Source organism: Emydura macquarii, unplaced genomic scaffold (genome assembly GCF_026122565.2).
Source record: "Emydura macquarii macquarii isolate MOO-44397 ecotype Brisbane River unplaced genomic scaffold, CSIRO-AGI_Emac_v2 contig_2897, whole genome shotgun sequence".
In the NCBI taxonomy this organism is placed as follows: domain Eukaryota; kingdom Metazoa; phylum Chordata; order Testudines; family Chelidae; genus Emydura; species Emydura macquarii.
In genome coordinates, this window is record NW_027133034.1 from 48,233,153 (window position 1) to 48,248,638 (window position 15,486).

The 15,486-nt window shown below is 42.4% G+C and overlaps 1 protein-coding gene across 1 annotated transcript in view; it reads right to left on the minus strand.

The window, feature by feature from the left end:
* FAM169A (family with sequence similarity 169 member A) overlaps positions 1-15,486 on the minus strand; it is a 73,882-nt gene that overhangs the window by 25,097 nt on the left and 33,299 nt on the right. Inside the window, exons 5-6 of the mRNA XM_067568891.1 lie at positions 10,891-11,062; positions 411-590 (exon numbers count right to left, since the gene is read on the minus strand). Coding sequence (XP_067424992.1) covers positions 411-590; positions 10,891-11,062 — 352 coding nt within the window. The remainder of the gene's footprint in view (positions 1-410; positions 591-10,890; positions 11,063-15,486) is intronic.

The window sequence follows — 15,486 nt, forward strand, 5'->3', positions numbered from 1 at the left end:
GCACAGCTCGAAAATGTACTCTCTCTTCCTCTCAAAAGTGACCCTCTAAAACTCAAATCTCAGCTTGACTACAGTTCAAGTTCTAGAAGTCAGAGCAGATCAAAGCAGAACCAGGCAAACCATGTGGATGCATATTGTTTATTGTAGCAGAAAACGAGTGTAAGTGTAACAAGAGGATATAATATTAACCAACAGAAATTCAAGGATCACAAGAAAATAAAGCAGCATGCACATTTTCCACCTGATTTTTTAAGGTTAATTGAATAGCAGGCATATTTCATATTTATTTAAATTTAAAGTTTGTCAAGAACTTTAAAAAATTTAATCTCTGCCATGTTGAATTGAGATGGGAGTATTTATCTGGAAATAAGCAACAGTGGAGAAGACTGGGAAAAAATTGCTGCGCTTACCTGTGTATATGAAAGATGACAGTGGGTAGCGAAGACCAAGTGCGTCTTCAGTAAAGGAATCCACAAAATCCTCCAACATCATTAACCCAAAATCCTTCCCACGATGTTTCTTTCTCACAAACATTGTGTCCAGCACTGGAAGCTGATAGCTTTGGGTAAGATAGGAGCTACATATGCTTCCTGAAATCATGGAAAAATCATACATCAGTTACTGATTTGTCATAGATGTAGATCATCATCAACATATAATAGCTTGGCTTTTACTGTATCCTGATAAAGGCAGACGTACTGTATCATAGTAACCACATTCAGCCACTCACTGGTTTGTTGGGCAAATTTAGTGTTTTTTGCAGCTTTATAGCAGGCAACAAAATGTAAGAAAGGTTGTCTGGTATAGTGGCCCGCTGCTGCACAATAAGGAGTGGAAGGCTACAGAGGACAGAGTAGCTGTGGGAGGAAGGGAAGGGGAGGGGAGAAGAAGACACACTTTGGAATCCTGCTGAGTTATTTCTTGAGGAAAACTGAAAAATGGAATGCAGAGAAAGGATGGACGAAAAAGCCAAAACGCTCAATCCAAATGTATTCTCTTTATGTAGATTAAAAAAAAAAACTAACTGTTTAAAAAACAAACCCATGAGCATGGAAGTCAACTCTCATTTAGGTACTAACACACAAATCATCACCATCATCATCCTTCTCCTCCCAACTTTTCACAGGGTATCAATAACGCTGAAGTCAAGGCAAAATTTGATAAGGGATTTTTCCATAGCATGGATTACACATAGTAATTCTAATTAAGAACAGATGCACTGTGACACAACATAGCAATTTAAGTATTGGAGAATTCTTGAATGGTAACCATGGACTCACTGGTATCAGAGTAATACATGTTATTTATCTGGAATTATATTACAATAGTACATATTGATCCCAAGCAAGGACCAGGACCCCATGGTGCTAGGCACTGTGCACACAAGGAAAAGGTGGTCCCTGCTCTAAAGAGTTTACAGTCCAAGTAAAATAATAATATACATCTCATATACAACTTTTGTCATAGACATTAACTAACTAGTCCTCACCATACTTTTGTGAGGTCAATCACTATTATCATCTTCATCTGCCAAGCAGGGAAAATTCACACAAGAGGGATTAAGTCATTTGTCTAAGGTTACACAGTGAGTCCATGTCAGAGGTGAAATTAGAAAAACAGGAGTGAGTCCCAACCCTGTGGGGTCACCACTGGACTACATCTCAGTCTATCTCCACAGAGAGAGGAAAAAAAACATGAAGTATAACAGTATTTCATATACAAACATAGATACTGAACCATTTATTCAGTCTTGGATATTTATTAGCTCAGGATTAGTAAACAGTAGAATAACGTGAAAAGTACATATACTTTCATGATCTAATTCCCACATACATGGAACAAATATTTATTATAAACACCCCTCCCTCCCTCAGAATCTAATAAAGTTTGTTGTAACAGAAACTAGAATAAAGTAATAACATTTCAACCAAGAAGTCATTTTTGTGACTTTTGTGTTGGCTTAACTTTTAGCTTGAAAACTGCTCAATTAGGACATGTACAAACCTGGGCAGTTTCATAGCTATGTTCACAAAGGCACAATATTGATAAACAGAATAAAGACATGCCATCTGCCAATTACCTTCCTCACAGGAATTGCCATACCGGAACAGATCAATGGTCCTTCTGGCCCAATACCATGTTTCTGACAGTGGACAAAGCCAGATAATTCAGAGGAAGGCATAAAACCCTTCTGGTGCACTTAGCTGTACAACAGTAGCAATTCACCACTAATTTCCCTGAAGTTAATCCAGGAGTGGCCAAAAACCTTCTTCTGAGGCTAGGATAAAGTTAGGATGTCGGACCATACCTCATTGGCCCAAAATTAGGTCTTCTATTATCTACAGAGAGCTGTCAGCATGATCAACAAATTATTTACAATTAAGTTATATTTTATTCTGCAAAAGTTGAAAAATGTAATCAAGTTTTGTAACAATTATAGGAAATTCATAATGTGTATTTAAGCAATGAGAAAAAATAAGAAGAAATGTTAATGGCACAGAAACATGCTACTTAAATTGTAAGCTCCTTGGGACAATCATTTTATTTTGTGTTTGGTCAGCAACTAGCACAATGGGGTTGTGGTTTGTGACTGGGATCCTAGACACTAGTACAAGACATATAAATAAAGAACAGCAGTAATGAGACCTGACCCAACAGCCACCCTGAGATCAACTTGAGTTCTGCACACAAGGGGACTGCAGGATCAGATCCTAAATGTGCACAATGCAGCATTAAAGTTTGTAACTTCCACTGCCTGGGTGAATTTCACCCTCACCAAATTATCTGACCGAATCCAAAATGTATTAAACTGTGCACAAAATATCCTCCCATATAACCTACATATGTCTTCATGTAGCACTACTGTACATTTTCAATATTAAAAGGGCATAACACTTGACAATATTTCTGCCTCTTGAGTTATAGGAATATAAGAGGAAACTACTTACCTTCATAAATGGAGGTTCATCAAGGTGTGTGGTCCCTATCTGTATTCCACTGTGAGGTACGCATGTGCCCCATGCACTCAGAGCTGGAGAATTGTGAAAGCAGTGTCCGTCAGTCTACACATATGCCCTCACTCTCTTCGTGACTCCAACCAAAGAGATAATAGGTGGGGCGGACCAACTGCTCCTCCAATTCCTTCTCTATTGTAAAAGATGGTTCAAAGCGGAGGGGAAGGAGAGTGGGTAGTGGAATACAGATAAGTACCACACATCTTGAAGGACCTCCAGTTAAGAAGGTAAGTAACTTCCTCTTTTTCTTTGAGTACTGGTTCCTATGTGAATTACACTGTGGGTAAGTGCAAACAGTATTCAAAATAGGAGGAGGGTGCAAAGATATAGATGGCAAAGCAGAACGAAAGACTGCCATTCCAAGGGATGCATCAGCGGAGGAGGCCTGTCCTAAACATAATGCCTCGCCAACATGTTGATGGAACTCCACGTAGCAGCTTTGCAAATATCAAGTAAAGGTACTTCTTGAAGGGATGGCATAGACATCACTTGTGCTCTTGTGGAATAAACCCTCACCCCATGAGAGAGAGTGAGATTAGATAGTTGATAACAGAGCAAAATACAGCCTGAGATACATTTTGAGATTCTTTGAGACCCAAACTCTTTCCGCTACCGTGACAGACAGCCTGATTGGTTTTGTTATCTGTTATTTGTAGATGAAAGGATAAAAGCCCATCATATATTGAGGGAATGAAGCCTCCTTTCTTCTGAGGATGCATGTAGTTTGGAAAGAACACTGGTAGTTAATCAGACTGGTTCAGGTGAAACTCTGAAAATACTATGGGAGTGAATTTAAGGTGCAGACGTAATGAAACCTTGTCTCTATGGAATATGGGGTAAGGAGGATTTTGCCATCAGCACTCCAAGCTCACCCACTCTCCTGGCTGAGATGATGGCTACTAGGAATGCATCCTTTGTGGATAGGAGAGACACAGAACCTGTAACTAATGTTTCAAAGCAGGGCTTAAATTCAGCTGGAGCTGTCCAGAGTGGAACTCTGGTAAATATTTTCAAACCCCCTGGAGTTTTTATATCATATTGTGGGGGTGGGATGCGGAGGGCTCTGGGAAATTAGCTATAAGAATTTAAGCCCTGGTTCAAAGGGAAGCTTAGTGAGCACAGAAAGAACAAGGTTCAAGTCCCATTGAGGAGTAAGTAGGCTTTTTTTTAACTGGCAGAAAGACTCTGATTAGGCCTTTCCAGAATCTATTAATCAGTAGGTGCATGAATAACCCTGTTGTGGATAGTACACACTGATTGCTGCTAAGTGGACCTGTAAATAACTGATGGAAAGACCTGCTGTTTTTAGGGAAAGAAGGTAGTCCCAAAATAAGAAGAGAATGTTGCGCAGCTTGTGCAGTAATTGAGGTTCTTCAAGATGTGTCCCCCTATTGGTGTTGGTGTTCCACTCTAGGTGTCGGCGTGTCCTCACCTCCTTAGATTGGAGATTTTTACAGTAGCGCTCATCCAGGTCGCGTATGTGCAGCGCCTGTCTCGTGGTGCCATTAGCACCTCTTTTGGCACATGCGACCCAACCCCGTGTACCTTCTCTATGGCAGAGTCCCTTCTTTGAACTCCAAAGTAGAGGGGAGGAGGGCAGGTAGTGGAGCACCCACAGGGATGCACATCTCGAAGAACCGCAGTTACTACACAAGATGAGTAACCTTCTCTTCGTCTCTGAGTGGGGTCCCTCTGGGTGCTCCACTCTAGGTGACTCTAGAGCAGTGCCCCTCATTTGGTGGAAGGGACTTCGGAGTCAGTTGGTTGAGTAGATGAAAGTACTATCAGGCCTATTGACAAGTTCAATCTGGTTGCCTCGTCAATGGCATGGTGTTTTGTAAAAGTATGTGCTGAGGCCCACATGGCTACCCTGCAGCATATGTCTGTAATCAGAATGTTGCTGAGGAATGCTGCAGACATGGACACTGCCCTGGTGGAATGTGTTTTGACCTCTTAGGGAGCTTGTAATTTTTTCTGTTTGTAGCATGAATGGATGCACTACTTCAATAATCTCTGATTAGAGATGGGCATGTCTTTTGTGCAGTCTGCAATAGATAGGAAAAGTTTGTCAGATTTCCTAAAGGTTTTTGTTCTGTCTAGTTAAAAGTCTAGTGCCTATCTGACGTCCCAAGTGTGCAGTATAGCATCTTGTACATTATGATGGGGCTTTGAATAGAAGGTAGGTAAGTGAATCATTTGGTTTATATGAAAGCCCAATGTAATTTTTGGTAGAAATTTTTGGTGAGGTCTGAGCATGACCGTATCCTTGTGGAAAATGGTGTAAGGTGGATAGGCCATGAGTGCCCCAATTTCTCCTAAGCGGTGGGCTGCTGTAATGGCTATTAGGAATGATCTTTCATAGACATATGCATAAGTGAGCACTTTGCTAAGGGCTCAGATGGTATTTTGGTAATGGCTTGCAGTACTAGGTCTCATGGGAGTACGTATATTCAGGTATACCTTTTGGATCCCCATGATGGATTTACCATTGGGTGTGTAAACACTATTTTATCATTGATATTGTCATGGAAAACTGTAATGGTCGCTAGATGAACCTTTACAGAGCTAATCGATAAACCCGATTTTTTAAATTCTAGGACAGAGTCCAGGATAGTTGGAATGGATGCAGATGTGGGGATGATGTGCCTATCTTTGCACCATGAAGTAAATCTACACCACTTCTGAAGATGTTTCTTGTTGTCAGTTTCCTGCTATTTAATAAGATGTATTTAACCTGTTCAGTGCATTCTAGCTCTTCTTGGCAGATACGGTTAGGAATCACGCTGTTAGGTGAAGCTTCTGTAGATCTGAGTGGAAGATCCGGCCTTTGTCTTGAGATAGGAGATCGTTGAGAGGTAGGAGGGTGATCAGTGTGTACATCGACATCTGAAGTAGGTAGGAATACCAGATTTGTCTGGGCCATGTGGGTGCTATCATTATCACTGTTGCCCTGTCCATATATATTTTGTGGATGACTGAGTATCAGCAGAATGAGTGGGAATACATGAAGGAGGTATTTGCTCCAATATAGAAGAAACACATCCCGCATTGATCCCTTCCCATTCCTGCTCTTGAGCAGAAAAGGGGGCATTTGTGATTAAGCGTTATACAAAGAAGTCGAAGGATGAACCCATTGTCAAAAACTTTTTTCAGAACTGCATTGTTTTAATTCCCACTTGTAGTTTTGGCTGAATTGTCTGCTGAGGGCTTCTGCAGTGGTGTTCTGGCATCCCACTACGTATGCTGCTGATATATTGATGTTGTGTTCAATGAACCCAGTTTTATTGCTTCAGTGCATATGGAATGGGATCTTGCTCCTCGTCGATTTATGTAAAACATGAACGCGATGTTGTCTGCCATTATCTTTACCGTCTTGTTCTTTATCAGTGGAAGAAAGTGGTAGCACGCGTTGCAAACTAAGCGTAGCTCTAAGAGGTTTGTATCGTATCGTAGGGTTCCGTAGATGTGCTCCCCAGCCTAGCAGGGATGCATCTGTGGTAATCATAACCGAGGTTGGTGGTTGAGAAAACAGGATTCCAATCATCATATTGGCCAGTTGAATCCAACATAGTAATGATTCTTTGATCTTATTTGGCATCAGTGTTCTGTTTAAACAGCGCTTGTGTGGTTTGTCAGTGGTTAATACCCATATTCCTGTAGGCAGCACATGTGTAGCTGTGCATGTTGGACCTCAAAGAGAGTGGCTGCCATATGCCTCAGCAATTGTAAACCTGTGCGTACAGTTAATGTTGGGCTGTTTCTTATCGACAGTGTTAGATCTATTATGGCATGGAGCCTGGCCACTGGTAATGATGCCTTGATTGTTATTGAGTTCAGGTCTGATCCTATGAATTCCAATTGTTGTGCAGGGTTTAAAGTGGACTTTTCTATTTTTATCCTGAGTCTTAGGTTTTGAAACAGTGACATCATTCGTTGGGTAGCTTGAATAGCTAGTGGTTGGCTGTGTGCCTGTACTAGACAGTCATCTAGGTACCAGAATATTGTGATTCCTTCCCTGCATAGATGTGCTGCTGCTACTACGGCCAGCACTTTTTAAAAAACCTTTGGTGCTGTAGAGAGGCCAAAGGAAATACCTTATATTGGTAATGGTTGTGTGCCAGTGCAACTCTGAGAAAGCATCTGTGCACTGGGTGGATAGTGACATGAAAATAAGCATCTTGGAGGTCGAGGATTGAGAACCAGTCCCCCTGTTCCAGTGCCAGTATTATGATAGACAATGTGACCATCTTGAATCTTTGTCGTCTTACGTACTTATTTAGTCTTCAAAGATCTAGTATGGGTCCCCGTCCTCTACTCTTTTTCTGGATCAAAAAATAGTGGGAGTAGAAACCTTCCCTGCATGCTGTTGTAGAACATGCTGTATTTCTCCTATAAGCAGGAGACGGTTCACTTCTCATTGTAACACTTGAATGTGAATGGGTCCCTAAAGAGGGATGGGGAGGAGGGTTGGGGAGGAGGAACAGATATGAAGGGGATGGTATACCCCAAACAGATGATCTCTAAGGTCTATTTGTCTGATGCAATCTCTGCCCATTTGTGATAGAAAGACTAAAGTCAAATTGGGTGGTCATCATTGTTGGCAGTGGATGGTGAAAGAGGTCATTCAGACCCTCAACCAAAATTTCAAAATTGCTTAATCAACGCCAGTTGAGAGGTTGACGATGTCTGGTGAGGTTGTCAATGTTTTGGTAGTCTCTGTTTGTTCCTTTATGGATTGTAGTGTCTCCAGTGTGAGTACTGTTGGTACCTACATGGATGTGGCTGAATCCTATATATTTTTCTCCTCATTGCAGGTGTATAAATTCTGAGGGTGCATAAGGTTGCTCATGAGTCCTTCATCGTGTGAAGTACCTCACCAGTTTTCTCCACAAAGATCTTATAAAAAGGGACATCTTCTATCTTGGTCTGTAATTCCTTGGGAAGGCCAACAGAATGGAGCCGTGATGCCCTATGCATGACAATCGCCATAGCTGTTGTTCTGGTTGCCATGTTGGCCACATCAAGGGAAGCCTGCAAAGTCAATCTTGCAATGAGTTGGTCCTCAATTATGAGTGATCTGAATTGTTTTGTTGTCTGGGATGTCAATGATAAATTCAAGTATTTTCATGTAGTTGTTTGAATCATAATTTGACAACAGAGCTGCATAGCTGGCTACTCTTAATTGTAGCATTGTGGATGAATATACCTTCCTGCCTAATAGACCTAGACTTTTAGATTTTCCCAGTCTTTGTCATGAGGCATCAACCTTTGTTTGTCTCTCTGGTTTGTGGCATCAATAACCAGAGAGTTAGGGGGAGGATGTGAGAATACAAGTTCCATCCCCTTGGCAAGGGCATAATACTTTTTATCTGCCCTCTTACAGGTAGGTAGGATGGTAAACGGTGTTTGCCAGATGTTGTTGGCTGGCTCCATCAATGCATCATTAATAGGTAATGGAATCTTTGATGAGCTTGTAGTGGGATTCTGTGATTTCCTCAAGAGGAATTTCCAGGTCTTCCGCCACTCTTTTGAACAAGTCGTGGAAATATTTAAAGTCATGGTCAGTGAAGGGGGCATTATCACTTCATCTGACGAAGTGGAGGAGTCATGCACGGGAGGTGACATGTCCCCTTCCTCCTAGGTATTGGCTCAGAGACCAGATGGAGCAGATCTTGTAGAAGACCTGGGTCTGTATGTGTAGGGACTGGGGGTCTACTGTAAGCCCTAGTAAAGTTTGACCACGTGTCCTAACTTAGCCATTGCATGGGATAGGCATGGGTGGTCCAAATCATGGTGGGCCGTACCATGGATGTGCGTGACGTCCAGAGTGTGGTGTCTAGCTGGGCACTTCAGAAATTGCTCTGGTGGGGGAGGAATGTTGGGAAGAGAATTCACCTTCCTCATTCTTGCTATCATCTCCACTAGAAAATGGGATTGGAGAAAGAGCTTCATCATGTGCAAAATGTACTGGGGATGCATCTGTCTCTAGCAGTGGAGGCTGTGGTGATGATGTGAGTGTCATCCCAGTTTGCTACAGTGGTGCCATTTTTCATTTCATGTTTGAGTCAGTGCCAATGTTGGAGCCATGTCTCAGATTGGTGCCGTACTTGGCTCTGATGCTGATGTCGGTGCCGACGCTGATCTCGGTGCCACAGCTGGTGCCAAAACAACTGCCATGCAATTCATCGGTGCTGTCATCACCGCAGTCGGTGTCATAAATTCTGTCAGCACCGAAGTTTTTTCGATTGGCAATCTGGCCTGCAGTCTTTTTTCCATTTTTTTTGTAGGTGCTGTATTGGAGAAGGTCGCTTTAATTTTACCTCTCTACTCCGCACTGGGACATTACGAGTCCTTCGGTGCTACAGCCCGCATAATACCTGAGGAACCTGAAGCCTCATAAGTACTTAATCTTGGTGGTTTTGTTACCCTCTTCTTTGTTGACTCCCTCCAAGGGGAGGTTGAGGCTCTCTTTCTTGAGAGTCTCTGTTTTTTCTGTAGAGGGCTTGTCTGGCCCCGAGTCAGAGGAGGGTCTCAGTGACTTTTTCATAAGAATAAGTTCCAGTTGAAGATCCTTCCCTCTTCTGGTTCTAGCCTTGAGGTCCTTGCAGTGTATGGATGTATACATGACCCTCACACAGGCAGCAGACACACTGGGAGTGTCCATCTGATGCTGGGATGGCATCTCTATATGACATACACATTTTAAAATTTGGTGTACCAGGCACCTTGTCAGATGTTATGAAAAAATGGAATCTACTCTACACCAAGGGGGAGAGGAGAGGAAGCTATTTATTTTTTTGGAATGGGAAGACAGTAAAACTAATTACTGACTAAGCTAACCCGATTTCTAAAGCTATAAGTAAGAGGACGAGTTAAAATAAGAACTGCTGAGGGTTCTGTCTCAGAACTCAGATGGTTGAGAAGGAACTGGAGGGGATTGGGTCACACATGCCAATTCATGCATGGATTCTTCCACCATAGGAGAAATGATATTACTTTGGTGTGAACAGCTACTATGGCATTCGTGGACTGTTGATTTGGTGAGTACGCTGTTTGAAGCCACGCTTCCAGGCAATGGATGGTACTGGAGGCACGACTGTCATCAAATTGTCGTCTGGTATCGACAGATCCCTAGATTTGTGGGCTTTCTTGTCATGCCTCTGAGACTTAGGATATTGAAATTTCTCTTGGATTGAGCTAGATGACTTGCTCAATTTAGGCAGAGCTCTATTCGACTTCTAAGTAGATTTGGAGAAAGATTTAGTCTAATATTTATGAAAATGCTCCTTGCTCTCCTGTCAAGGTCCCACCAAGGGATCTGCAGGGATAGACTCCCTCACTCTTGAGCTGGACATCATGGCACGAGATGCAAACCTTGCTGAAACAGGCTGAAGTATCAGAGATCCCCTGGCCTGGGTACGACTGGAGTCTTAATGTGAAATTTCTGCCCTTCTTGAGTATGACTGGGGAATAAGCAGCAGATACTGCACCCTGCCATGACAGTGCTTTCCCTATGGCAGTACAGGCAGCACTGATGGTCATCGCTGACTGAGGAGCATGGGCAGGAAGCACAAACTTTGAAGCCTGGAATCCTGGGCGTAGTCCAGTACCCACCATGGCTGCTAAAAAGACTACAGGCAAACTTTTCATTCATTCAATTCATTCATTCACTCACTCATACATAAATGACTAAGTGATTCAGGAGCCTAAAGTCACTTTTGAAAATTTTACCCAAACCCTTGCCTGCTCTAAGAATTCAAGAAAAGATTCATGCATCAATTACACACATTAGTGCACCTTAAAAGTTCTGATAAAGGAGTTTAGTTTTCCATTACTTTAAAAAAAACCCACATAAATAATATTAAAGTGTTTTTACCTGTAGGTTTAACAGAATAAAACCCGATGGCCTCTCCTTTTTTCCACAGAATCTTAGCATAGTCATTGCTACTGTGACAGAGGAATGGGATCTCATTTTGTTCTATTTCTCGCTTCCGATATATAATTCGATTCAGGACATAAAGAACCACCCTCTCTCCAAGAGTCTTCACCTATGGAAACACATAAGTACATTTAAATGTGCAACAATTAAAAGGACAACATCCGTTTAGTTGAAGCTTAGGTATAGGAGGCTTATTTTCAGAGTGCTGACTATCCACAACTCCAGGTGATGGCAGCAGGAGCTGTAAATGATCAGCACTTCTGAAAGATCAGGCCTAACGTTTTTTGATGGGTGAGAAGTGCTCAGATGCCATGGTGACAGGCTCTCTATAAAATCACAGATTAGATAATATCAAGCTGTGCAATGCACTTTTAAAAAAAGTGTTCTGATGATTTAAAGGCTTTGGTTTTTTTTAATTTAAATAAACACAGCATTTTTGGATTTTAAGAAACATTCGCCAAATACAACAGTACTGTATCAATTGTCTGACTCTTCCCTGGCTAGCATGAGTTTGGAGTGCTACAGAGAACATGTGCTCAGATCTTCTGGGAGGGACCACATAACACCTCCATTATTGTTGGCTGTAGAGATATAGCACTCACCAGGGGATGTCAGGGTTAGATTTACCCATGTTCTGCCTTTCCCCCATTAAGGATTGAAGGTCTGCTGAAGAGGTCAAAGGGGATAGCTCTGGCTGCAGCAGCAAAGTTGTGTGCGCTCTAAATGGACTGAGCAGCAATGGGGCTTCTGCAAGCTGTGTTGTTGTTTTTTTTAACTAAGTTTTATTAAACTCCAGTTTTTCTCTAATATGGGACTGTAACACTGAGCGACCACAGACATGAGAAGCTGAATGCAATGATCTGAGCTCTTTAAGAGATGAACCTACCTGAAGCTGCTGTAGACTATTCCAGAAGAATCTACCAGGGAAGACTGAATTGTTTGCAAGCATTATGGCCAGAAAAGAGTTAGAGATCCTTCACAAGGGGTAGAAGGACTTTTATATCAGCCAAAGCATGGCCATTTAAGAGAGGCCTGTGACTCTCTGAGCATTTCTGGGACAAGCTGCAGTGAAACTGCAACAAAAAAAAACATTTTGTTTTAATCAAATATATAAGAAGCAATTTAAATGTGCAGGAAGAGTTGAAAGATCAAGGATTTTATACACTGGTGACATTAAAAGATAAGATTTTACATCTCATTGCTATTGCAGAGGAGCAAACTAACAATTGAAGCAGAGACAACTCAGAACCAGTATGCTAAAAAATTATGATTGCTTGAAATACAGTTTCAGGAAAGTGTAAAAATTAAAAGCCAAACTCCTGTGGAAAATCTATCCCCCCCCCCCCACCCCAACTCAGAAAACAGAGCCAATTTTAAAGAAAGACTTTAAAATAACAGGTCCGAGTGGGAACTCCCACCAAAAGGACAGGGTAAGCCTAAACAGTCTGGTTTATCAAATTGAAAGTGTGATTCAAAAAGGTTACACTGAGGCAGAAAGCACGGAAGCTGTGATCAGGGCAGTTTGCCCAAGACTGAGCCTCAGGGGCTACCTGGAAGGAAAAATTAATCTGAGCCTGCCAAATCTTAAAGTCCTATTACCAGGGGAAAGATGCAACTGAACTTTACCCGCAGCCCTCAAGAAACAGCACAAGATCCCCAAAGAGACCGCTCAGGATTTCCTTGTGCAAGCACTTGATTTGAGACAGACAATATTATTTACCTCACAAGAATCTGACTCTGACCTAAGATATGACCCTGTTCTTATACAAAACATGCTTCTCAATTCAGTCCTGACAGGATTGCAAATGGCAACATTTGGACTGTGATTTGACCTTATTTAAAAAGATAATCAGGCTGCAGATGTCACCTTGTTTGAGAAGCTGCACAATGCTGCAAGGCAGAGAAACCACTGATAAGTAGAGAAACCGCACAAGGTGGGGAAGGTGCATGTACTAGGGCAGTAGCATGTAATTCTGTACAAGCACCCTACACAGACTACTGGTCACAGTGTAAAGCAGCACATGCTCCTAAGGGAAAAGAAGTCTCCAAAGGTGACTTGTTGACAAATCAGAAAAGGGAACTGAGGACCAATATTGATTAAATCAAAGGTTTGAAAGCCAAAATCAATATATTAAAGCAATCTGCCCAGGAATGTGACAAAAGAACTGATAATAGTAGGAGCAGGTGGGTGAGATTATTCAACCAGCTTCTGCTGGTGAGAGAGACAAGCTTTCTCATGTTGGCAAGGCAAAAGTGGAAGCTCTTGTGAACTTCATCAGAAGCAACAATTCAGATGATCTATGCATGGTTAAAGTGGAGAGAAAGGATGTAATTATGGATGTGGTCATTCAACATCCTGACAGATGAAAGGAACACAACGAAGTCAGTCCGTCAATGGTGCTTGGCAGGAATGTGGGAGAAGAGCCCAACTGGTGAGCGGCAGACCTTCCCACAGCAGATATAGGTCCACTCGCCAGATGGAGGTTGGAGCACATTCTGCTTCCTGGTTCACCTATGGGCCTCAGCCTGGGCTCTCTGATGACTCGCCGCGATGACTGCACTAGCACTGACTCGACTTCTCCAGATTGAACGGTTGTGGGCAGGGCTCCCCAGTTGTCAGTGGGAATGCTGAATTTCTTGAGACCGTGCTTGACCATGTTGCTGTATCGGAGCTTTGGCCTTCCTCTGTGTTGCAGGTAGTTCTTGAGTTGGCCATAGTGCACAACCTTCGGCAGACGATCTTGAGGCACGCGCTCCATGTGTCCCAGCCAGCCAAACCTGCGAGCATCCAGCATTGTCTGCATGGACTGCAGCCCGTTCTCTCAAGAATCTCACTGTTAGTGATCCATTGGTCCCAAGTGACTCCAATGATGTTTCTGAAACAGCAAAAGTGGAAGCTGTTCAATCTCTACTCCTGCTTGGAGTATGTGACCCAGCTGTCACAGCTGTAAAGTAAAGTACTGAGGAAACAAGCCTGATAAATGGACACCTTTGTATTCAGGGTTAGTAGCTTGTTGTTCCAGACATGTGAGGTAAGTTTGCCAAAGGCGACTGAGGCTTTGCCAATTCTCACATCAAGTTCTTTAGTAAGGCTAAGTGAGCTTGTTAAAGTTGAGCTAAGATAGCAGAAGTGATCCATGTTGTTCAGAGCTTCATTATTGATGTAGACTTTAGGTAGGATGTTAGTGCCTTGTGACATGACAACTGTTTTCTTAATATTGATTACCATGGTGAACTTGATACATTCATCAGAAAACTTATTCATCATGATCTGTAATTCATCAGGTGAATTAGAGATGAATGCAGCGTCGCCTGTGAAGAGCAGATCCCGAATAGCGAGCTGGATGACATGCCTTTTGCTCTGAAATTGCCTGATGTTAAACAAGCTGCTGTCTGTCCTTGATTCAATTAGTACACCAGATAGATTGTTTCCAAAAGCGTACTTAAGAAGAATAGAAAAAAAGATGCCAAAGCCAGTAGGCGCTCAGACGTCGCTTTGCTTCATGCCAGTATCAATGCTAAACTCAGACGATGTTTTATTTTCATACTGGATAGTTGCCTTCATTCCCTCATGGAACTCCTTAAATAGGGAGAGCACTTTTTGTGGACAGCCAATTTTCAACAGGATCTTGTATATGTCATTCCTGCTAATCGTGTCAAAGGCCTTTTTTAGGTCAGCGAATGCTACGTAGAGAGGGGCCTGTTGTTCACGGCCTTTTTCTTGCAACAAGCTCATTGTGAAGGACATGTCAGTCATAGAGCATCCAGCTCTGAACCTGCACTGGCTCTCAGGATAAACTCTCTCAACAAGGACTTGGAGTCGTTTCAGCAGGACCCTTGCAAGCACTTTGCCAACCATGCTGAGCACAGATATCTCTCAGTAGTTGTTGCAGTCTGCTCTGTCCCCTTTGTTTTTGTATAAAGTAATTATGTTTGTATCTTTCAGGTCCTGAGGTACGTGGCTTTCTTCCCAGCAAGTGCAGAGAAGTGCGTGGATGTCACTCGCAAGCCTCCTGTCTTTAGGAGCTCTGCGGGGGTATCTGATCATTGCTTGCTGCTTTTCCAGGTGCAATCTCTTTGATAGTTTCCTCTACATCTTCAAGAGTTGGTATTTGGTTCAGCTCCCGAAGGATTTATACCTAAAGGAAAAATCACTAATATAAAATATTGGGCTCATGCAGGCCTGGATAATGAAAGTTTAGCAGCAATATTTGAGCCAGATGCCGCTGCTCAGTGGCCTGAAGATTCGGACATAAAAGGAACACTAATCAAATTACCTGAAGGATCACTTTGCCAGATAAATATCCCTGTGAGTAACCCATCAAAATATATTATTATTTTGAAAAGACAAACTGTGTTGTGAAATTTACAGCAGATTAAATCTGAAATTCCAGTGGATACTCAGCAGATAAAATCCTTACTGGTGGCATCAGTATCAAAAGAGAGAGACAGTGGTACCCAGGATCAAGGACTAAAGGCAAGCCTACACTTAAAAATGTTGCATCGGCACAGCTGCACCAATGCAGCTGTACC